The 23,859-nt window shown below is 44.9% G+C and overlaps 1 protein-coding gene across 1 annotated transcript; it reads right to left on the bottom strand.

Annotated features, from left to right (window-relative positions):
- Positions 1 to 301: 301 nt before the first annotated feature.
- LOC105188674 (venom allergen 3-like) lies at positions 302 to 23,859 on the bottom strand. The gene is made up of 8 exons (XM_025307371.1): positions 23,578 to 23,859; positions 23,243 to 23,499; positions 20,394 to 20,515; positions 19,023 to 19,110; positions 16,189 to 16,361; positions 711 to 811; positions 418 to 515; positions 302 to 321 (listed from the first exon to the last, which is right to left on the bottom strand). The coding sequence occupies exons 2-8, from the start codon at positions 23,439 to 23,441 to the stop codon at positions 302 to 304; spliced, it is 801 nt and encodes a 266-aa protein (XP_025163156.1). The 5' UTR covers positions 23,442 to 23,499; positions 23,578 to 23,859.

Genomic DNA, 23,859 nt, shown 5'->3' on the forward strand with positions numbered 1-23,859 from the left:
TTTATATTTTTTACTGGAAATGAGAGTAAATGATTATTAATAATAAGTAACATAATTAATACAATAACGTGATTTTTTAGTTAATGATGATAAAGACAGTTATTTTTTATCGGTTATATTATATTTTATATTATTAATAAATGCCATTGAGTCTTAAAAAAAGTCTTTAAGACTTGGTGATAAAACATAACGGAAATTGTAACGATTTGTTACTTTATGAATGACAGTAATGTTAATGAATAACGGTACTTAACAAATTATTTTCAGAAAGTAACTTCTCTCTAATCCTGTTAAAGTGATCTTACTTTGTTGATGCTCGTACTATTATTAAGATCAAAAATAGTTTACAGATGTTTTTTTGTTTATTCGTAAAAAAAAATATTTTGACGTGTAAAGACGAAAAATTGAGGAACATACCGCAGAGATTGGAATATACGTTCGAAGCTTCCAGAAATGACAAATGATGACAATTGCGGTTGCCTACGATGTACGGTGGCTTGCCGATTTCGTTGCCACTTTAAACATCAAACAAAGTGAACGTTATACGATTAGTTCAAGAGATGACGTGTATTAGTGTGCACGTGACGAACGATGTTCTAAATTATGAAATTAATTTTTCTCTATGATCATAACATGATTTTAAATGTACTGCTTATTTTTTATGATTACTAGAAGGATCTTCAGATATGATTTCTATGTTTAACACTTACGTTGGTCCATAATGACAGACATAGAGCTGGAAAATCGTACGATCCGACGCTTTATAATGAGAATATCCGCATCCGATTAAATAGGTTGCCGCCCAAGCGAGCTGTAAAAATAATAAGAGAAGCGTCTCAAAATTTTTGAAGCCTTGTTAGGATTTCTTCGGTTTATCCTCTGTCTAACTATATATTACATAAATCCATGTCAAAAAATCTCACGTCAAAATCGCCACGTTTGAATTTTTTAAATCATTCAAAGCACTGTGATTTACCAAGAGCATGCTCACTGTAAGTTTCGACAAGCATTCCATGCTATTCTGCAGCAGTTTTCTTCAAATGGTAACAGAAAATCAATGCTGTCCGCAAATCGTAGCTTCCAGACACAAAATTCGACATGTTCAACGCTATTACAAACTATGCTGTTGTATGAAACTTATATTGTTGTGAATTGAAAATCTTTGTCAGATGTCAACAAATGGAAATGGCGCCAATGACGTGGTTTGACGGTAACTACATTGACAGCTAGGGCCATCTTTGGGCAAATTCCGGTTTCATATTTACACACCTGGTAAGTATACAGGGTCCTCAAAAAGTTCGGGAACGCTAAAATATTTCGAAAATATGAAAAATACGGAAAAATGTTTGATACAAAAGTTATAAGGTTTGAAAAGATCTATTTAGTAGTCATATCAGTTTGATCATGGTGGCGTTGCTAAGGTCATATGAAGGTCCCTCCCCGTTGGTGCCACCTTAACGTGGTGGGGAGACTTGAAGGTCCCAATGATGTACAGAGCTGTGCCGGCGGGGGTTTCGGCCCCTGGCAGGTTCTACCATGCCGGAGTGGTCTGTACGGAGGGACTGGACCAAGAGCACTCGACTGGGCTGGGTGACCAGCCTGGTCTTGGACCAGAATGGTCACAGAGCGGGTGAGAGGAGATCACCACCCCTGAAGGCATTGCACGCCGATGCTCCGGCAGGCGACAGAGATGGCCTCCTTTGCACTCGCTCTAGGAAGGGGACTTCTCTCTCCGAGGCATTGCACGCCGGTGCTCCGGCAGCCGAAGAGAGAGAACACTTTCCTCCTGCCTCGGTTGGACCGTTATGGTTAGACCGGGGTGGAGGGACGTACCCGCACCCAGGACTCCACCCCATGGGGATCCTCCCCCCATGGGCCTGGGTGGCGGAGGAGTGCTCCGAGCCGCTCGGACGTTTCCGAGATCGGGGTTGGGGTACCCTTGATGCGTCTTAGGAGGACCCCTTTCTCTGAGGCATTGCACGCCGGTGCCCCGGCAGCCAAAGGGAGAGAGGACCTCCTTCCCTCATCCGTCACGGTCATGACTGTGCAGACGGAGAATCCCACACCCGGGTCTGCACACCATGGGATAATTCCAATGGTACCTGAGGGGTAGAGGGGTGTCCCGGGCCGCTCGGACTTACTCCGAGGTCGGAGTCGGGGCACCCTGGGGTGATGAGGGGAGAGGACTCCATCTTCGTTCAAGGTGGATCTCTCCGACTTCCCTCACCCGTTCAGCTTCGGCCGGACGGACAGAGAAACCCACACTCGGGTCTGCACACCATGGGGCTTGCCCCATGATACCCGGGGGGTGGAGGGGTGTCCCGGGCCGCTCGGACGTATTTCGAGGTCGGGATCGGGGCACCCTCAAGCGCCATCTAGAGGACTCACTCCCGGAGGCATTGCACGCCGGTGCTTCGGCAGCCAAAGGGGGTGATCCTCTCCCTCATCCGTCCCGGCCACGGCCGGGCGGAGGGAGGTACCCACACCCGGGTCTGCACACTGTGAGGGTTTGGAACCCTTCACGGTACCCGGAGGGTGGAGGGGTGCTCCGGGCCGTTCGGATGTACTCCGAGGCAGGGCCGGGCCCCTATGGCCCCGAGGGAATGCGATCACATCACCCTAAAGCGGACCCTCGGGCGGCGCGAGTTCGCTGGCTACCATGGGGGAGGCGTTCCCGGTGGAGTGCGACACCGGTGAACTACTTCCTTCCATGGGGCCCCACGCGTCGCGGCGCTCTGCACGGTGCCCATATTGTCGGAGTGTGGGACCCCCGAAAGCGGTCTGGCCACCAAAAATGGTGGTCAGGGCGCGTGTAGGGGGCGGGAGGCCAGTGCCGACGATGTCATATTCCGTCGGCCCGTGCCATATGGTGCTCCTCTGGGGGAACCCGGAGGCTCCCCCTTTCCGGGGGGATACGGGCATGCTCGGGCACTGGAGCCGTGCAGAGTTGTGGGTTTGAAACCAAAATGACTGATTCCTCTTATGACATTTCGGACCTGGAACATGATACGACGACCTTGGCAGGAAACAAGGACACGAATAATCCGGAGCCTATTTATGGCTCGAAAGGGGACACAGTCCCGGAAAATCAACCGAGCAGCAGCCGGCTGACGAGAAGGGAGGGACTTCGTAGTGCCACCACCAGCAAACAAGCTGCGAACCCCCGATCCAGGTCGAGATCGCCCATCAATGTGGACGAATCCTCGTCAGATACTGTATCCTCGGATGGAGGGAACCCCAACGGGAAAAAGTGGGACATCCCCAAAAAATCCAATGGAGAGACTGACGAGGAAAAATTTGCTGAGAAAGCAACCCGGAAAAGAGGAAGGCCCGAAACTATGGGCGAATACAGAAAAAAGATAGAATTTATGGCCAGGAAAAAGAGCTACCTGGAAAAGAAAATGGAGGAAAACCTTATACAAGGTTTAGAGATCCCCGCAAAGATATTCAGAGATTGTACATCAAACAGGAAATACAAAGCGGAGGTACATAGAGTAATCAAGTACCTCGAGGATGCCCCCTATAGAGACGTGGCTGTTTCAATCCTAGAGGCATCCATGAAAATAGACATTAACGGCCTAGGGATCTCCAAGATCAGAACGAGACAGGGTGTCACAGGAGCCCTGATCTTGGAGATCCCGGGAGAGAACAGACATGCGCAGGCAGATACCCTTACAAGCAAATTGAGGGAGGTCTTGGCTGATAAAGCCAGAGTCACCCGTCCGCAAAAAATGGGGAAATCCGACTCCGAGGTCTAGAGATATCTACCTCGGAGGAGGAGGCTGCGGAACAGATAGCACAAGTCGGGGGATGTGGAGTGGCAGAAGTTCAAACAGGATTGATGAGGACAATGCCATCAGGGTCCAGGTCGCTATGGATGAGGTGTCCTCTAGCGGCGGCAAGGAAAGTTGCTGAAAGAGGTACGCTGTCCATAGGATGGACGCAAGTTAAAGTGGAATGGCTGGATGTAAGGCCACTGCAGTGCTATAAATGCCTCGAAAGAGGGCACGTACAGCAAACTTGCGACAGCAAAGCCGACAGACGGCAAAATTGCTACAGGTGTGGGGAAACGGGCCATTTAGCCCGCAACTGCACTGCATCGGCAAGATGTGTAATCTGTGCTGAGGCGGGCAAACCGGCGGGTCATCGAATGAGGGGCCAGCGTGTCATCCCCCCAGTAAAAGAAGAAGAAGGAGAAGGGAAGAGGAGCAGAAAGCGGGGGAATCCGCACCGAAACTACCCGCGCTCCCTTCCCTCCCTGAAGGAACGAGGGAAGAGGGCGGAGTTGAGGGACCTGTACTCCCCCCCTCCTCTACTAGACGTGGCAAACCCAGTCTCCCCTGTAATCGCAACGCAGGAGGAGACGCAGGAGATGGAGGTGGAAAGGAGAGGAGAGAAACGTCACCGGCCCATTGAAAGAAGTGGGAGCGAGGACGAGGAGGGACCAGCGGAGAAACTTCTAATCCAACTATAATGGATACAAGGCTCCTCCAATCGAACCTGCACCGCGCTCGGCAGGCGTTACCACTCTTTGAGCACACCATGACCGAGCGCGGTGCAGGATTGGGAATTGCGGCGGAGCCCTACAGAGTCCCCAAAAACCATCCAAGATGGTTTGGGGATAATCAGGGCTCCGTAGCAATAATATGGAAGGCGAGCGGTAGCTCACCTCCTGCTACCCATTTGAGTAGCGGGATAGGTTATGTCGTGGCCAGGTGGGGGGTCCTGACTGTGGTCGGGGTATACCTCCCCCCAACTAAGAGCCTGGACTTACCGAGCTTTGAGTCCAGGCTCCGAGAAATAGGGAGGGCCGTTAAACGGTATCTCCCTGAGCCTGTCATCATCGCCCGGGATTTCAACGCGAAGTCGGAGTTGTGGGGATCCGGCGAGGTGACAGGCGGGGGGAGGAAGTGGAGAATTGGGCTGCGGACCTTGACCTGCACCTGCTGAACGTGGGGCGTAAATCAACGTTCGTGGCGGGGGGAATCGATCATCGATCTCACGTGGGCTTCCCCCGCGGCCCTGAAGCGGGTGCGGAGTTGGAGGGTGGCGGATGAGCTTGAAGCTCTTTCGGACCATTTTATCATTGAGATGGTTCTGTCCGTCACCCCCAGGGCCTACGGCCCCAACGTCCTAAAGTAGAGCCCCGACCAGGGAGATGGTCTCTGAACCAGCTGGACAGGGAGGCCCTTGAACTCTCCCTGGAGGCTGCCACCTGGCCACGACAGATGGAAGGGCGGGACCTTGACTCTGAGGTTATGGAAATAATGGAAATGATCGCACATGCGTGCGATGAAGCCATGCCCAGAGTCAAGTCCTGCCCAAGAAGGTCCGCCTGATGGTGGATCAACACCATAACCGATCTCAGGCAAAAGTCGGTCCACTTCAGGCGGGCCTTCAGGAGGGTCAGAAATGACCCTGATTCGGACTCCGAGGCTGTTCTGGCCGCCCGCAGGGAGTTCTGCCTTGCGGCAGCATCTCTGAGGAATGCGATTGGGGCGGCCAGAGGAAAAGGGTGGGACACCCTCCTCCTCTCGTTAGATGCGGATCCGTGGGGGCGTCCATATAGGATGGTAATGAACAAGTTAAAGCCATGGACGCCCCCATTGACGGAGACGTTTGACCCCCGGTTTCTAGAGCGGGTCATGGGGACTCTCTTCCCGGTCAGGAAGAAGGACCCCCCATAGGCCCGTATATTTTTCCCACCCCTGAACTACAAGGGGTGGTACCGGGGGTCACAGAGGAGGAGGTGGCCGGGGCCATCAAAAGGGTCAAGAGCCGTAAGGCACCAAGACCCGATGGAATCCCCAGCCGCATCCTTACCCTAGCCTCGGGATATCTGAACGACAGGTTCGCGAGAATTTTCACGCGAGCCTTGAGGGAAGGAAAAATCCCCCCAGTCTGGGGGAGGGCCAATGTGGTCCTCCTCCACAAAGAGGGTAAACCGGAGGACACCCCCTCCGCATACCGGCCCATAAGCCTCCTGGACGAGGCGGGCAAGCTCTTCAAGCGCGTTATAGCAGCCCGCCTCGTGAGGCATATGTCCCGGGAAGGCCCAACTCTCGATGACGGCCAATACGGCTTCCGAGAGGGGCGTTCAACCGTGGATGCGATTCAGCATCTACGGTCCCTCTGGGAGGCCCATCACGCAGGAGGGCAGGGTGGCGGTGGCTGTGTCTTTTGACATCGCCAACGCCTTCAACACCCTGCCCTGGGGTAGGGTGGTGGAAGCCATGAGTGGCTTCTTTCGCTTCCCACCCTACCTCGTGGCCGCCATCGAAGATTACTTCCGGGGTCAGCATCTAACTTGGAGGGACGCCGACGGCAGGGTATGCGAGAGGGGCATGAGTTGCGGGGTTCCACAGGAGTCCGTTTTGGGCCCCCTCCTATGGAACCTCGGCTACAACTCGGTCCTCCAAACTGCCCTCCCCCCGGCTGTAACATTATCTGCTACGCGGATGATACGCTCATCCTGGCCGGGGGAAAAGACTGGGGGGAAGCCGTGAGAACGGCAAACTTTGCGGTGGCATACGTCGTGCGCTCCATTCGCAGTCTGGGTCTGGTGGTGGCGGAGAGAAAAACAGAGGCTATATTCCTCCACCGAAGGGGAATGAAGCCACCCCAGTCCCAGATCAGGGTAGGAAAGGTCAGGGTCCCATTAGAGGCCCAGGTGCGATATCTGGGCCTCACTTTGGACGGCACCTGGTGCTTCAGAGAGCACTTTAACCGTCTGGTCCCCCGGCTGAGAGCGGTCTCGGCCAATGTGGGCAGGCTCATGCCCAGAATCGGGGGACCAGACGGGAAGGCACGTCGCCCCCACGCGGGGATACTCAACTCGGTGGCCCTGTACGGGGCGCCGATTTGGGCGGAAGCCTCAGCCGTCAGTTGCCCGATACAAGCTACCCTATGTAGGGTGCACAGGGCGCTGGCGGTCAGGGTGGCCCGATGTTATCGTACCGTATCCCACGTGGTGGCGACAGCTCTGGCGAGCATGCTCCCAATTGAGCTCCTGGCAATTGGGCTCCCTGATGTACAAACGTACGTACATCAGGAAGCGGAAGCTCATCGAGCAGGAGGGGGCAGACATAGCGCTCGTCAGAGCAGTGCGGGAGATGAAGCACCAGGCTCGACAGGTCCTCCTCCAGAGATGGCAGAGGATTCTGGCTAATGCCAGATACGGGAGGAGGACCGTCGAGGCCGTCCAGCCCTGCCCAGATTGGGTGGGCAGGGCATATGGGACCCTGACCTTCAGGATGGCATAGATGCTCACCTGGCATGGCTGCTTCGGTGAATACCTGTGCCGAATAGGAAAGGAGCGTACGACGCAGTGCCACCATTGCGATCACGATCATGACTCCGCGCAACACACGCTCCAGGATTGCCCCGCCTGGAGCACTGAGCGCGGAGTAGTGATACGGGAATTAGGTCACGACCTCTCACTCCCCACGATAGTCGGGGCGGTCGTGGGGAGTGAAAAGAAATGGGAGGTATTTGCCTCCTTCTGCGAGGCGGTCCTCTCGCAGAAGGAGGCCGCGGAGGAGATCCGCCGGGAAGCAGAAGGGCGCGGAAGAAGACGGAGGCGGAGGGAGCGCTACCGATTATGGAGAGCTGAGAGGAGTAGGAGCAGGGAGGGGGACGTCGACTCCTCTGAGGAGGAGGAACTAAGGAGGATGGTGCAACCGCCATCCCCCCTCCACCTTCTCAGCCTGCTCTTCCCCCTCCAAGGGGGAGACCCCCTCCAGGAAGGGCGCAAACGAGGCGCCAGGGCGCCTGCTCGAGGGCACCCGGACGCGCGTCACCAGCAGCGATGGCGGGCAACAGGCAGCCGGCCAGGGGAAGGAAGAGAGCGGTGACGGCAACGACACCGCAGCCGACCACACAGGCAGTGGCGGGAAGGACGAGGAGGAGGGAAACGACGGTGAGACGCAACCCACCTCCCCTCCCTCACCAGCCACCCACTCCCCCTCAAACGGGAGTAGGATGAGGATAAGGGAGGGGAGAGGGTGCGACTGTGGCGATGTCACGGTCAGTTAGCACCCCTCCCCCCATTTAACAACGGGATATGAAGGAAGGGGGATGGTAACTCCCCTTCCTCCCCTTTCTCCCTTAGGGGAGGGAGCGCTCGGCGGCTAGGAAACCTTTTTCCCCCCCGTAATCGCCGGGTGGGAGGGGATTCCCGGTGCCCCAACCAGCCCTCCAACGTAGGGCGGCCGGCTGAGAAGGTGAATCAGTCGGCCGCACAACATGCATTGGCGGCGCCTCGTCTGGTCAGGAACGATGGTTGAAGCGGGCTTCGGCCGGCTTCCCCCTTCCTGACCAAGAGACGAGGTGTGAGGGGTGGGAAAGGGGAGCGGTGGTCGAAGCGAGCCTTCGGGCTGGCTTCCCCCTTCTCCCAACCGACCCCTCAGGGACAGAAGGTGTTACACCTGGACTCGGGGCCCCGATAAGCAGTTACGTGGCTCCGGTGCCCCGATGCCAGTCCCTTCGCAGCGCCACCCGGGGAGGTTTTAGTCGGTAGGAGTCCGGCATAATCCTGGCCCTTCCCCGAGGGTCAGGGTATCCATGATGATGGATTTCCTCCTCGTCAAAAAAAAAAAATATGAAGGTCCCGGCTGAGAGCAGTCTCAGCCAATGTCGGTAGGCTTATGCCCAGAATCGGGGGACCAGACGGGAAGGCACGTCGCCTCCACGCGGGGATATTAAATTGGTGGCCCTGTACTGGGCACCGATTTGGGCGGAAGCCCTGGCCGTCAGTCGCCCAATGCAAGCAACCCTGCGCAGGGTGCACAGGGCGCTGGCGGTCAGAGTGGCCCGATGCTACCGGACTGTATCCCACGTGGCGGCGATAGCTCTGGCGAGCATGCCCCCATTGAGCTCCAGGCCCTGATGTACAGAGGAATGTACAATAGGAAGCGGGAGCTCATCGAGCAAGGGGGGGTAGACATCGCGCTCGCCAGAGCAGTGCAGGAAATGAAGCATCAGGCTCGGCAGATCCGCCTCCAAAGATGGCAGAGGATACTGGCAAACGCCAGATATGGGAGGAGGACCGTCGAGGCCGTCCAGCCCTGCCTGCCGGATTGGATGGGCAGAGCACATGGGACCCTGACTTTTAGGATGGCACAGGTGTTCACCGGGTACCGGATGCTTCGGTGAGTACCTGTGCCGAATAGGAAAGGAGCGCACGACGCAGTGCCACCACTGCGACCACGATCACGACTCCGCGCAGCACACGCTCCAGGACTGCCCCGCCTGGAGCGCTGAGCGCGGAGTCGTGATACGGGAACTTGGTCGCGACCGCTCACTCCCGACGATAGTCGGGGCAGTCGTGGGGAGTGAGAGGAAATGGGGGGTGTTTGCCTCCTTCTGCGAAGCGGTCCTCTCGCAGAATGAGGCCGCGGAAGAGATCCGCAGGGAGGCGGAAGGGCGGGGAAGAAGACGGAGGCGAAGGGAACGCCACCGCCTATGGAGAGCGGGGAGGAGCAGGAGCAGGAAGGGGGACGTCGACTCCTCCTCCGAGGAATTACGGAGGATGGTGCGACCACCATCCCGCCACCCCCTCAGCCTGCTCTTCCCCCTCCAAGGGGGAGACCCCCCCAGGAAGGGCGCAGGCCAGACGCCGGGACGCTCGATCGAGGGCGCTCGGACGTATGCCAGCTACAATGACAGGTAAGAAGCAACCGGCCAGGGGAAGGAAAACAGCAACGACGGCAACGACACTGCCGACACTGCCGATCACGCAGACGACGATGGCAGGAAGAACAAGGAGGGGAAGGGCCGTGGGAAGCGACCTACCCCCCCTCCTTTGTCAGTCACCTACTCACCCATAAACGGGAGTAGGGCGAGAATAACGGGGGGAGAGGATGCGACTGTGGCGTTGCCATGGTCAGTCAGCACCTTTCCCCTCAGTAATTAACCCGGTGTGAAGGAAGGGGGAATGGTAACCCCCCGTCCTCCCCTCTTTTTACAGGGGGAGAGAGCGCCCGGCGGCCAGGGGACTGTTTCCCCTCCGTAACCGCCGGGCGGGAGGATGGGACATCGGGCGGGGACTCCCGATGCCCTAAAAAACCCTCCAAACGTAGAGTGGCCGGCTGAGAAGGTGGATCAGTCGGCCGCATAACATGTACTGGGGGCGCCCCGCCTGGCTGGGAACGGTGGTCGAAGTGCAGGCGTTGTCGGCTTCCCCCTTTCCAGCCTAAGAGGTGGGGCATGAGGGGTGGGGAAAGGGGAGCGGCGGTCGAAGCGAGCCTCTGGCTGGCTTCCCCCCTCCCCTGGGAGCGGCGGTCGAAGAGGAGCCTTGGCTCGCTAGAGCCTTGGCTCGCTTCCCCCCTCCCACCTCACCCCTCGGGGATCGACGATGGTCGACATCTGGACTCGGGGCCCCGATCAGCAGTTACGTAGGCTCCCGGGCCCCGATCCAAATCCCTTCGCAGCGCCACCCGGGGAGGTTTTAGCCGGTAGGAGTCCGGCATAATCCTGGCCCTTCCCCGAGGGTCAGGGTATCCATGATGGATTTCCTCCTCGTAAAAAAAAAAAAAATAATAAGAAGGTCCCCCCCGTGGGCGCCACCTTGTCGTGGTGGGGGGCTTGAAGGTCCCGATGACGTAACAACAACTAGTGGATCAATTAAATGTGATACGAGAAACCGTCTCCATACGTTTGAAAGCCATGGGAAAGATCCAGAAGATGGGAAAATGGGTTCCACATGAACTGAATGAAAGACAGCAGGAAAACCGAAAAACCACTTGCGAAATGCTGCTCGCCAGGTACAAAAGAAAGTCATTTCTCCATCGAATTGTGACTAGCGATGAAAAGTGGATATATTTTGAGAATCCTAAGCGTCAAAAATCATGGGTAACTTCAGGCGAACCATCGACATCGACTGCAAGGCCAAATCGCTATGGACGGAAGACAATACTCTGTGTTTGGTGGGATCAGAAGGGTGTGATCTATTATGAGCTGCTAAAACCTGGCAAAACCGTTCATACTGAACGCTACCGACAACAAATGATCGATGATGAATCAAGCTTTACGTGAAAAACGACCAGAATATCAAAAAAGGCAACACAAAGTGATTTTGCTTCATGATAATGCACCATCACACACAGCAAAACTGGTCAAGGAAACGATTGAGGCGTTTAGTTGGGAAATACTTTCGCATGCGGCTTACTCACCAGACTTGGCTCCGTCTGATTACTACTTATTTGCATCGATGGGACACGCACTTGCTGAGTAGCACTTCACTTCTTACGAAAATGGCTCGATGACTGGTTGGTTTGTCTCAAAAGAGCAACAGTTTTTTGGTGTGGCATCCACAAATTGTCAGACAGGTGGGAAAAATGTATAGTTAGCGATGGGCAATACTTCGAATAAAATATTTTTTATCATTTTCATACAATAAACGTGTATTTTCTATATAAAAATTCCGGTTTCATATTTACATACCTATATCTTAAAAGAAAAATAATTTGATACATTTTACTTGTAAAAACTTATGTTATATACATAATATATATATATCTTAAAATAAGGAAATAATTTGAATTTCAGATTTCTAAAAATATTAAGTAAACAATAATCATATATATATATGTTAGGTTTCTCAGTTAGCGCTACTGTTCTAATATATCACTTTTTTTATATAGTAGAATAGTATTGTAGAGTTTTATTATATTAGGAATACAAATGAGTTTCCGCCGTTTGACAAAAGATGGCCCCACCAGAAGGTTATGTTAAAATTGTCAGATGTAAAACGTAATATCGTAAGTTTGGACATCTGGTAACAACATAACTTTGAAGTATTAGTGACTCCGTATCAGCATCACATAATTTTTTTCGTGCGAAAATATCAAGTTTTGTGCCGAATAAGCGTCATTTGCGGGAACTTTTGATTTACTTCTTTAATTTGAAGAAATCTGCAGCTGAGGCGTATCGACTGCTTGTAGAAGCATATGGCGAGACTGCTTTAAGTGAGAGAAGTTGTCGTGAGTGGTTTCAAAAGTTTAAAAACGGTGAGTTTGACGTGGAAGACAAAGAACGTAGTGGAAGATCGAAAGTGTACGAAGACACGGAATTGGAAGCATTATTAGAGGAAGATTCGTGCCAAACGCAAGAAGAACTTGCATTTACATTAGAAGTGACTCAACAAGCAATTTCACATCGTTTAAAATCGTTGGGAATGATTCAAAAACAAGGAAATTGGGTTCCATATGAACTGAAGCCGAGAGACGTTGAACGCCGATTTTGCACGTGTGAAATGCTGCTTACCAGGCATAAAAGAAAGGGTTTTTTGCATCGTATAATCACTGGTGATGAAAAATGGATCCACTACGATAACCCAAAGAAGAGAAAATCATGGGGACCACCTGGCCATGCTTCAACATCGACAGCCAAATCGAATATTCATTGAAAAAGCTCATGCTATGTATTTGGTGGGATCAGCTTGATGTCGTGTATTATGAGTTGCTCAAACCGAGCGAAACCATTACTGGAGCTCTCTACCGAACACAATTAATGAGATTGAGCCGAGCACTCAAGGAAAAACGCGTCCATTATTACTCCAGACACGACAAAATTATTCTCCTACATGACAACGCTCGGCCACATGTTGCAAAATCAGTCAAAACCTATTTGGAAACACTTAATTGGGAAGTCCTACCCCATCCGCCGTATTCACCAGACATTGTCCCTTCCGATTATCGCTTGTTCCGGTTGATGGCACATGGCCTGTCTAAGCAGCGCTTTACATCATATGAAGATACTAAAAATTGGGTCGATTCGTGGATAGTCTCAAAAGATGAAGAGTTCTTCTGACGTGGTATCCGAATGCTGCCAGAAAGATGGGAAAAAGTAATGGCTAGTGATGGACAATACTTTGAATGAAACATAATGTACCGTTCTTTCACAATAAATTCCTAATTTTTGATAGGAAACGGCGGAAACTTATTTGTACTCCTAATAATTATAAGTTTTACTTGTAAAAATTTATGTACACACATATATATATACCTTAAAAAAATAATTTGAGTTTGATATTTTTAAAAATAACACAATACGTGTTGCGCTTGTACTTGGCGCCTTTTTTTTACCTTTTTGTTTAAAAAGGTAAATTTTATATAAGTTTTACTTGTAAAAACTTATGTTATGTATTATCTTTAGACATTCCCTCTCTCATTCTGCCCCCTCACCCTCTTATCACTCTCACTCTTTCTCTCTCTCCCTCTCGCTTCTTCCCTCCCTCCCCCTCCCCCTCCCTCTCTACTTCTCTCTCTCTCTCTCTCTCTCTCTCTCTCTCTCACTCCTCTCTCTTACTCATCTCTCTCTCACTTTCACTCACTCACTCATTAGCATTACCCAAAGTGTACCGCGCGGAGGTGCGATCGAAGATCTCTTCTCGATCCACATATTCTAAAAACGAGTTACGCTCGCTCGTATCTCGCTCTTTATCTCTTTTGTTCCTTTTTCCGATTATAATATCACATTTTTCTCTGAAAAATGTTGACCGAAAAAGAAAGAATATTGCTATTTATTTATTTATCGAGGATTTGGTGACCGTATTAGATCATATCAAGAAGTAGCTGATCTACTTAATGTTACACATCCTGATCTCGATCCTATTTTTAAATCCATCGTTTGCAGAACAGTGACTCGTTTTTTTGAAACGGGAACAGTTAAGGACTGATCTCGCAGCGGAAGGCCAAAATCCGCAACTAATGATGATAAGACTTTGTTCTCCAATCATTTCAGGAAAATCCTCATTTGTCCGTATCAAAAACAGCACAAGCCCATGATATTAGGGAAGGCAGCGTTTCTAACATTTTAAAAGAGCATAAATATTATCCGTATAAAATTGTTATCGCTTAAGAACTTATGGAAGATGATTCTGATAGAAGAATTCAATTTTGTGAAAAACTGATGCATCGGTGTGATAATCATGCTAACTTCTTGAATTTTGTTATTTTTTCTGATGAAGCTACATTTCAAATAAGTGGTGCTGTTAATCGCCACAATTGTAGATATTGGAATGACGAAAATCCACATTGGATGAGTGATCTTCGCACACAATATCCACAAAAATTGAATGTTTGGACAGGGATCTGTAGTTGCAGTATTATAGGCCCATTTTTCATAGATAGTGATTTAAATGCTGAAAAATATGAAAATTTATTGCGAGATCATATCATTCCTGAAATTGAAAATTTATTTGACGCAAACATGCAAAACGTTTGGTTCCAGTAAGATGGGACAGGACTTCATTTTGCGGTACGAGTTCGAGAATTTTTAAACTGTTCTTTTCCTAATCGATGGATAGTTAGAAGGGTTGCTATTGAGTGACCTGCTAGATTACTTGATCTATCTCCTCTTGATCTATCTCTTTTTTTTTTGGAGACACATCAAAAGTAAGGTTTAAGCGACAAAACCATGTAATTTGGAAGACCTGAAGGATCGAACAATGCAGGAAGCATCTCTGATCACTTTAGAACAAATAAGCCATGCGATCAATAGTTTCTATGAATAGTTTAGCTCATTGCCAAACAGTAGAAGGTGACATTTTGAACATTTGATTAATTGAAAAAGTAAAAAACAATAGACTTGAAAAATGTTACCTACACACACACACACACACACACACACACACACACATTACGGAGAGGGTTTGGAGTCTGAAAATATTGCGGGAGTGACGAACCGTAGGGTCCTGATCTCTGTAGTGCCACACACACACACACACACACACATACACACACACACACACACACACACACACACACACACACACACACACACGCGCGCGAGGTGTAAATCCGACCGTGCAACCTCGCGCGATACGCTTTGGGTAATGCTAATGCCGGCGGTACTGTAACTTTTATCCGTATAAAATTGTTATCGCTAAGAACTTATGGAAGATAATTCTGATAGAAGAATTCAATTTGTGAAAAACTGATGCATCGGTGTGATAATCATGCTACTTCTTGAATTTTTATTTTTTCTGATGAAGCTACATTTCAAATAAGTGGTCTGTTAATCGCCAAATTGTAGATATTGGAATGACGAAATCCACATTGGATGAGTGATCTCGCACCAATATCCAAAAATTGAATGGATTTGGACAGGGATCTGTATTGCAGTATTATAGGCCCATTTTTCATAGATAGTGATTTAAATGCTGAAAAATATGAAAATTTATTGCGAGATCATATCATTCCTGAAATTGAAAATTTATTTGACGCAAACATGCAAAACGTTTGGTTCCAGTAAGATGGGACAGGACTTCATTTTGCGGTACGAGTTCGAGAATTTTTAAACTGTTCTTTTCCTAATCGATGGATAGTTAGAAGGGTTGCTATTGAGTGACCTGCTAGATTACTTGATCTATCTCCTCTTGATCTATCTCTTTTTTTTTGGGGACACATCAAAAGTAAGGTTTAAGCGACAAAACCATGTAATTTGGAAGACCTGAAGGATCGAACAATGCAGGAAGCATCTCTGATCACTTTAGAACAAATAAGCCATGCGATCAATAGTTTCTATGAATAGTTTAGCTCATTGCCAAACAGTAGAAGGTAGACATTTTGAACATTTGATTAATTGAAAAAGTAAAAAACAATAGCTTGAAAAATGTTACCTACACACACACACACACACACACACACACACACACACACACATTACGGAGAGGGTTTGGAGTCTGAAAATATTGCGGGAGTGACGAACCGTAGGGTCCTGATCTCTGTAGTGCCACACACACACACACACACACACACACACACACACACACACACGCGCGCGAGGTGTAAATCCGACCGTGCAACCTCCGCGCGATACGCTTTGGGTAATGCTAATGCCGGCGGTACTGTAACTTTCAAGCGTCGTAACTCGGAAAAAACTTAATAAAATATGACTTCATTATAGTGTTTTGGAAACCTCTCGAGATAAGTTATAAGAATTTCTAATCAAAGTAGGGGGTTCTATTTAAAAACACAAAGTTAACCTTCATATGATCTTAGCAACGCCACCTATGGTCAAACTGATATGACTACTAAATATATCTTTTTATGCCCTACAACTTTTGTATGAAACATTTTTTCGTATTATTCATATTTTTCGAAATATTTTAGCATTCTCGGACTTTTTGAGGACCCTGTATATAAAATTAAATTTTATAGTAAGTATATATATTCATTACTCAACCTGTGTATAATGGCCAACTGCTGGTAAAGTTTTTTCGTCAATCACGCCGAACTGGTACACGTTATGCTCGTCAAACCAATTATGTATCTGCTTAGGAAAATCAATTTTTACGCTATCTTGATTTTTTCGCATTGACTTCATCAAGCCAATATTCTGTCCAACGGGGAATCTCGCTGATATGGAAAAAATATATTTAAATAATTCGCTATATTTCTTCTTTTGACATTATACGAGCTTGCTTCGCAAACACAAGATCAACTTGCGGAGGCATTAAACATGACTCGCCAAGGTATTTCCAAACGTTTACATGCCATGGGAAAAATTCAAAAGGAAGGAAAATGGGTGCCGCATGAGTTGACTGAGAGACAGATGGAAAATCGAAAAGTCACTTCCGAAATTTTGCTTTTGTGGTATGAAAGAAAGAGTTTCCTGCATCGAATTGTTACTGGCGATGAGAAGTGGATATATTTCGAGAATCCCAAACGCAAAAAATCGTGGCTTCACCTGGCGAAGCATCAACATCGACGGCACGGCCAAATCTCTTCGGAAAGAAGACAATGCTCTGCGTTTGGTGGGACCAGAAAGGAATCGTGTACTATGAGCTGCTGAAATCGGGCGAAACTGTCAATGGGCATCGCTACCGACAACAACTGATCAATTTGAACCATGCATTGCTCGAAAAACGGCCAGAATGGGACACGAGACACGAACGAGTGATATTGCAGCACGACAACGCTCCGTGCCATCGCACTTCCATCGTCCAGGACATCATCAAAACGCTGAAATGGAATTTGCTACTGCACCTGCCGTATTCTCCAGACCTGATCCTTTTCGATTATTACTTGTTCCGGTCGATGTCGCATGGCTTGGCTGGGTAACACTTGGCCAATTTCGAAGAAGTGCAAAATTGGTTGGATGAATGGTTTCGGACCAAAGACGCGTCGTTTTATCGTCGCGGTGTTCACGTATTGCCAGAGAGATGGCAAAAATGTGTAGCTAGCGAGGGACGATACTTTGAATAAACCATTTTTTGTATTTCTCTTGAAATTTTCCATTTTTCATTGATCAAAAAAACCCGGAAACTTAGTTGCGCACTTAGTATTGGGTGAGTGCAAAAGTTCGTGCGGAGTTTCAGTAGATGGAGTTATAAGCGTCGTAAAGTGTTGTTAATACTTCCATCTACATATTATATAACGTTGGAAAGGTGACGTCTTCAGCTGTTATTAAAAAAAAATCATTTGTTTTCATACAAACTGCTTCGAGAAATATCACTTTAAAAATGAGTATCGATAAGGTGCATTTACGGCATGTTATGCTTTACGAGTTTCGGAAGGGAATAAACGTTGCCGCAGCCGTAAAAAACATTCAGGATGTTTATCAGGATGAAGCACCAGCTAAACGAACTGTGGAAAAATGGTTTGCTAAATTTCGGCGCGGAGAATTTAACCTTGAAGACGAGCCACGCTCTGGTCGACCTTCTGACATTGATGACGATGTTTTGCGTACTTTAGTGCTCAATAATCCGCGAATTTCAACAGAAGAAGTTGCTACAGCACTAAACGTTGACCGATCAACCGCTTTTCGGCGTTTAAAAAAGATGGGATTCGATTTGAAGTTCGATATATGGGTGCCCCATTTGCTGACCGAGAAGAACAAAATCAAGCGAATTTCTGCAGCCGTTTCTTTACTAGGGCGGCTCAATAACGAGTCGTTTTTGGATCGACTAGTGACGGGCGATGAGAAATGGGTCCTCTACAACAATGTTCAGCGCAAACGGACATGGAAACAATCAGGTGAGCATGGTGACGCAATGCCAAAGGCCAGTTTGCACCCGATGAAGGTGATGCTCTCTGTTTGGTGGGATTGCAAGGGCATAATCTATTTCGAGCTTCTCCCCGCTGGCGAAACGATTGATTCGGACAAGTACTGTCGCCAATTAACCAATCTGAATCGAGAAATAAAAGAGAAACGTCCGATTTTGTCAAATCGCAAGGGAGTCGTCTTTCATCACGACAACGCCAGACCACACGTTTCGAAAAAGACGCTGCGCAAACTGAAGAGCCTGAAATGGGATGTCTTAACGCATCCACCGTATTCTCCTGATATCGCACCATCTGACTATCACTTGTTCCGGTCATTGCAAAATTATTTAAATGGAAAAAACTTTGACTCTTTGGAGGCCTTAAAAAACGGCGTCTCTTCGTTCGTTGAATCTAAACCGCGCAGTTTTTATGATCGAGGCATCCGTATGCTGCCAGAACGTTGGGAAAAGATTATAGAAAACGATGGAGAATATATCATTGATTGAATAAAGATTTTTGTTTACCTAATCACTGTGTGACTTTTACTCACAAACTCCGCACGAACTTTTGCACTCACCCAATATATACATATGACCATATGAAATTATATATATCTACATTGGAGGAAACGTTGAATGAAGAAAAGAAAAACAATTGTTTCGTTCAATTATACATCATAAATTGTTATAAAAATAAGTTTCAGATAAATAAGCTACTGGAATTGTATTTGTAATAACATTTTTTATAGTGTGGATATTTATAATTACATATATGTTTACACATATGATCATATAGAAAGACAAAATTCATATATAATCATATACAATTATTTTTATCGGATCTGCTAAATGATCCTCCATAGTTGCGGAGATGTGTTTCGTGTTTCACTTTGAACAATGCTCGACCGTTTTACCGCGCACAACAAGCGATCATAAAATGCTTCGCATCAAGTACTGCCATTAATCACGAGAGAAGCGCCCGCAGCAAATGGAAATGAGTGTTTACGTTTGGGATATTATACGTTACACGTACCGACTTCTCTGTCTTTAGGATCGTTGTGCTCGAAGACGCATTGATTCGCCCAGTCTTGGGCGCCAGATGCGAGCTCGGAATCCCAGTACTGTGAAGATGAATAATAAGCGAGATGAAATTAATGTGCAGATGGATGCAGCATATAAATGATGAGACAATGCGAATGTTCGGAAGAAGCTCGGAAAAGCTTCGATTTTTTATCTCAGTGTTACGAATAATTTTTTTTGTTAACTCTCGGTATACTGTTGGGGTTCTCCAATTTCAGTTCTTGAGTTTCTTTTTTAAACAGTTTCAATTATTTATAAGGACTGATGTTTCTAATGTTTTTAATTTGTACGAATTGATTACTTTTTCCTTCTCAGAAATCTTCTATGCAAAAAGGACAAAGAATAAATTTATTTTTTTTATCAAAAATATAATAAATCGGTTCTTTAACTGAATTGAGGTGTATCACAATGGTACTATTTGGAATTAATAAAACGACTGTTTGTTTTTATTAAATGTCCGAGGAAAAAGCTTTTTCTAGAGTAGTAATCTTCTTTTATACTTAAAAGAATTAGGTGAAAGAATTGGGAACTACTCTTAGGATTAGGTTTACGTCAGGATTTACGTTACAATAAATTTTTTGCACAAACTGCAATCAGGATAGATCCAAGAATAAAAGTCCAATCAGATTAATAAACCCATGTAGAAATAAAAAAGTCAAACAAATTCAATAAATAATAAGAAAAGTTAATGTAGCTAAGACACGTAGTTGTATATATGATATAAATGTTCTTTTAAGGTTGATTGCATGAGTTGATTAACTGCTATCAGTAACGGAAATTAAGCAAATTAGACAATAAATATGACGAATAATGTATTGCTGTTTGTAAAGCTTTATGATCGTGTCATATCGTGAACTAAATTTTGAATTTGTTTTAAACAAACAAGATATTAGAAAACAGAAAAATTTTGCTAAGAATAAAGAACAAAATCCGCTATATACAATTTTGAAATGGAGTTCGTTTAATTTAGTTCGAGTTGTTTTGATGATCTATTTTTTATGGGCGTAGTAAATATTTTAGAAATAAGAAAGAAGTTTCTTTGGAATCTTGAAGGTTCTTTTTTGCGATATTTCTTCTTAAAAATTTTAAAAACTCGTCGATTATCTAAACGATCAATTTTGAGTAAATTTTTAGATATGATAAAATTTTTGAATACGGATATTTTTGAATAATATTTTTAAATATTTTAGAAGGATAATATTTTTTAATATGGAAGATCACGAGAATTTTATCATGCTTGTAAAGATCGTTAGTATGTAGGAAACATTAAGAATATCGTGTCGAATGATGTAGACATGGCAGTTTATATTTTATCGCGACGCACCAGCTCGCGCATATTGACAGCAGGTGGTTGAGTATTAATTGATCCTTCGGCGATAGACTGACGTATCCTGTTGTGGGTGTCGAGAATGTCGCGTACGATGTCACACGTTATATCGTTGTCTTCTGCAACACGATAATAATTGGAAAACGTGCAGATTGAAGATAACATATGCCATTCGCGTGTGCGCGATTGCAATACTATATCGTAAAAATATGAACTTAGCCAAAAAATTAAGGATGACATTTATCAAACTGCGATTGAGCTAATTGATAATTAATACAGTCAACAGAGTTAGCAAGGTGCAAAATAAAACAAATCTTGTTATCACATTGCATCAGAAACGAATGAGGAAATTTTCCTATTTTTTGTTTAAAACATATTTTTAAAATTGCGATCGGGAGGGCAAATATTAACTGTTTTATTTTTTTATATATTTTGTATATATTTTGCTAACATCAAGTCAATAGTAAGAAGGTTGCAATATTTTTATCTCGACCAATTGTAGAACGCATATGTTCAATTAGGAAAATTTATCTTTCCAGAATTATAGAAAACTTTTGCTGGACTATGCGTTCGAGATTGAAATGTTGCAACTTTTTTTTCTGCTGTGATGGTATACAGAATTATTAACCTTTTAGCCATTTGAAAAGAAATCGAACAAGCTATTAGAATATTAGTTGTGTATTAGTTTTCAATTAAAAATTATATTAATATAAAAGAGAAAAGTCTAATATATATACAGGGTGTCCCATTTTAATGTCCCACTCTAAATAACTCTTCAGTATTAAAGTTTCAAGGAAAATGGTCTGAATAAAAGTTGTAGGGATTTAAGTGAACTACCTTATGATGACCTTGACTTTGACCTTGACCTCAATTTTCAAGGTCACTTGAAGGTCAACGCGTTTTTTAAATACGAATCCTTATTTTTTATTACACTACTTTTTTCTACTATAATAGCTATAATAACTATAATATAATATAATTTGAATAACATTTGTCTAAAACATTTTTTTATTTGTCTAATATTTTTTGAGATATTTGAGGAAAACTTGATAACTTTTTCAATATTTAACTTATCTCGCTAATTATTTGTCGGAAGAAAAAGTGGTACTAGACTTTCTTGCTTTATTTAGTCTCAAGAATATATTGTTACAATAGCGCCTTGATTTTTGTTAATTTGATGATTTTGAAATTTCCAAAAATCGGTAAGTTAAAAATAATTCCCATTTAAAAAACGTAAGTTGACCTTCAAATGATCTTGAAAATAGAGGCCAAGGTCAAAGTCAATGTCATCATAAGGTAGTTCACTTAAATCCCTACAACTTTTATTCAGATCATTTTCCTTGAAACTTCAATACTGAAGCGTTATTTGGGGTGGGACATTAAAATGGGACACCCTATATATATATATATATATATATATATATATATATATATATATAGAGTTGAGTGCTGATCTTCGAAAATATTATTGAATAGAAAAAAATAAATTGTTGGAAAATATTATGTACATATGATAATACAGTAAAAATGTAAATGTTTAGTCTCACATCGAACACTGTTCAACAAATAATACAAACAGTAATGAAGTCAAAATGTTTAAAATAATATAACTCTCGACACAGGAAGATGGTTTCTGTTTCGTGCTTCGCGTATGTTAGGACAAAATAATTTCTCGGCATGTACGCTTCATTGATATTATTATCTTTTTGCAAAATTATTATTCGTGACTGTTATCTTGCAACGGTTCTTATTAGTCTTCAAATTTATTCGTGATTGAATGTCTGAGAGCTTTAATCCATTTGCGTCTCAAGCGGATATATCCGTTCATTTCGCCTGGTCATATTGGAGTTCATAAAAGGATTTTCCAAATCATGATTTCTCATTGATGATGGATCAAATCATAAAAATCATATGTTCCCAATCCGCTTTATTATATTTCACGTCAATTTAAAGAAGAAAGAATCAGCAATTTTTCAAGTTTCCTAATAATACAAATGGATTAATATATCATGGATAATACTCAGGATAGTGTAATGACTCAGTTAATTAGTTAAAAGTTAAGTTAAAAAGTTATAAAGTTAACAACTTTTAACTTAATTTATTTTAGAAGAACCAACTCTTAACTCTTTGTTATTAGTTTAAAAGACATTAATATTAATTTATTAACTCTGTATAAATTAAGATAATTGATCGATATTAAAATAAATGCTGGCTACTTATAATGTAGAAGAGGAAAAATAAAAAATTATATAAAATTCTTTTTCTTTTTTTTAAGCAGCAATATTCGTTTCTTGTATAGAATGCTAATTGTAAATATAGAATTGTGATTACAGTTGATATTTCCTTAAAAAACTTTTTTCGTAAAAAACTTTTTAATTATTATTTTGTGTAAATTTAACATACGATTAAAAAGCTATTTATACGTAAAAAAACAATAATGTTTCAAATAATTAATTCTCAATTTTAATAAGTTAATTTTAACCAAACTTAACTAATTTATTAATAACTTAACTTCAACAAGTTACTTAATTTAACTTTAATAATGTAATTTTTTAATTTAATTTTCAACTGAGTTAAAAAGTTAATCAATTAAGTTAGTTTTTGTTCAAGTAACTTTTAGATTAACTAAATTGATTTTATAAATCTCTAACTTTTTCTAAAAGAATATATTGATTTATCTAATTCTATTAATATTAATTATTAATGTACACAACTAGAAATTGCTATTAGCGATTCTTAACCAATTAATTAGCGATCAATATAAGGAGTTTGATGAAGTTATTCGAAGAGGATGATTTTTTTCCGAAAGACACGCGCGCCGCGTGTGATCGTTATATGCTATTCACCTGACATTTCCATATCGGGACAAGCCGGACGTGCGTTTATCCTCGGGACAACGAGACTCAGCAAGCAAAACGGGAGTGCGAAACGTTCAAACGCGTTCAACCCGAGTGACCACTTGAGACCTCTTCGCTTCCACCACTTCTTCCGGCTGGAAATGCTTTTGTTCGGGTCGCGCGAGTTACTAACGTGCGGCGAAGACATCTTTACGGGAAGCTCTTTTCGCACTCTTGTCGATCGAACTCGCTAGATAGATCTGTCACTGTAGTAAAAGGCGCGCGTTCGCGAGTAAACAGGGTTCGAGAAAAGAAAAAGAGAAGAAACAAACGTCATCCGGTACCTTCTCACTCGCTCGTACGCAGAGTAGTACGCTTCGGCAAAATTACACCTCACTTCGTGACACGTTACAAGTGGAAATTCGTGAACATGCGAAGAAACGAGAGCGGGTAGGTGGCAAAAGAAAGAGGAAGAGTGATTTTGGGGTCGGCTGAATGAACCTTCAAATCAGCGGAAATGCGAAGCGTGCGATTTCTCGAAAATCGTGGTTGTGCTATTTTTTTTCCTCTTTTTTTTCGAACGGGTGAAATTCTGCGCGTATCGCTGCAAATCGATAAAGTGTCTT

Source organism: Harpegnathos saltator, unplaced genomic scaffold (assembly GCF_003227715.2).
Source record: "Harpegnathos saltator strain DR-91 unplaced genomic scaffold, Hsal_v8.6 scaffold846, whole genome shotgun sequence".
NCBI classification, from domain to species: Eukaryota; Metazoa; Arthropoda; class Insecta; order Hymenoptera; family Formicidae; genus Harpegnathos; species Harpegnathos saltator.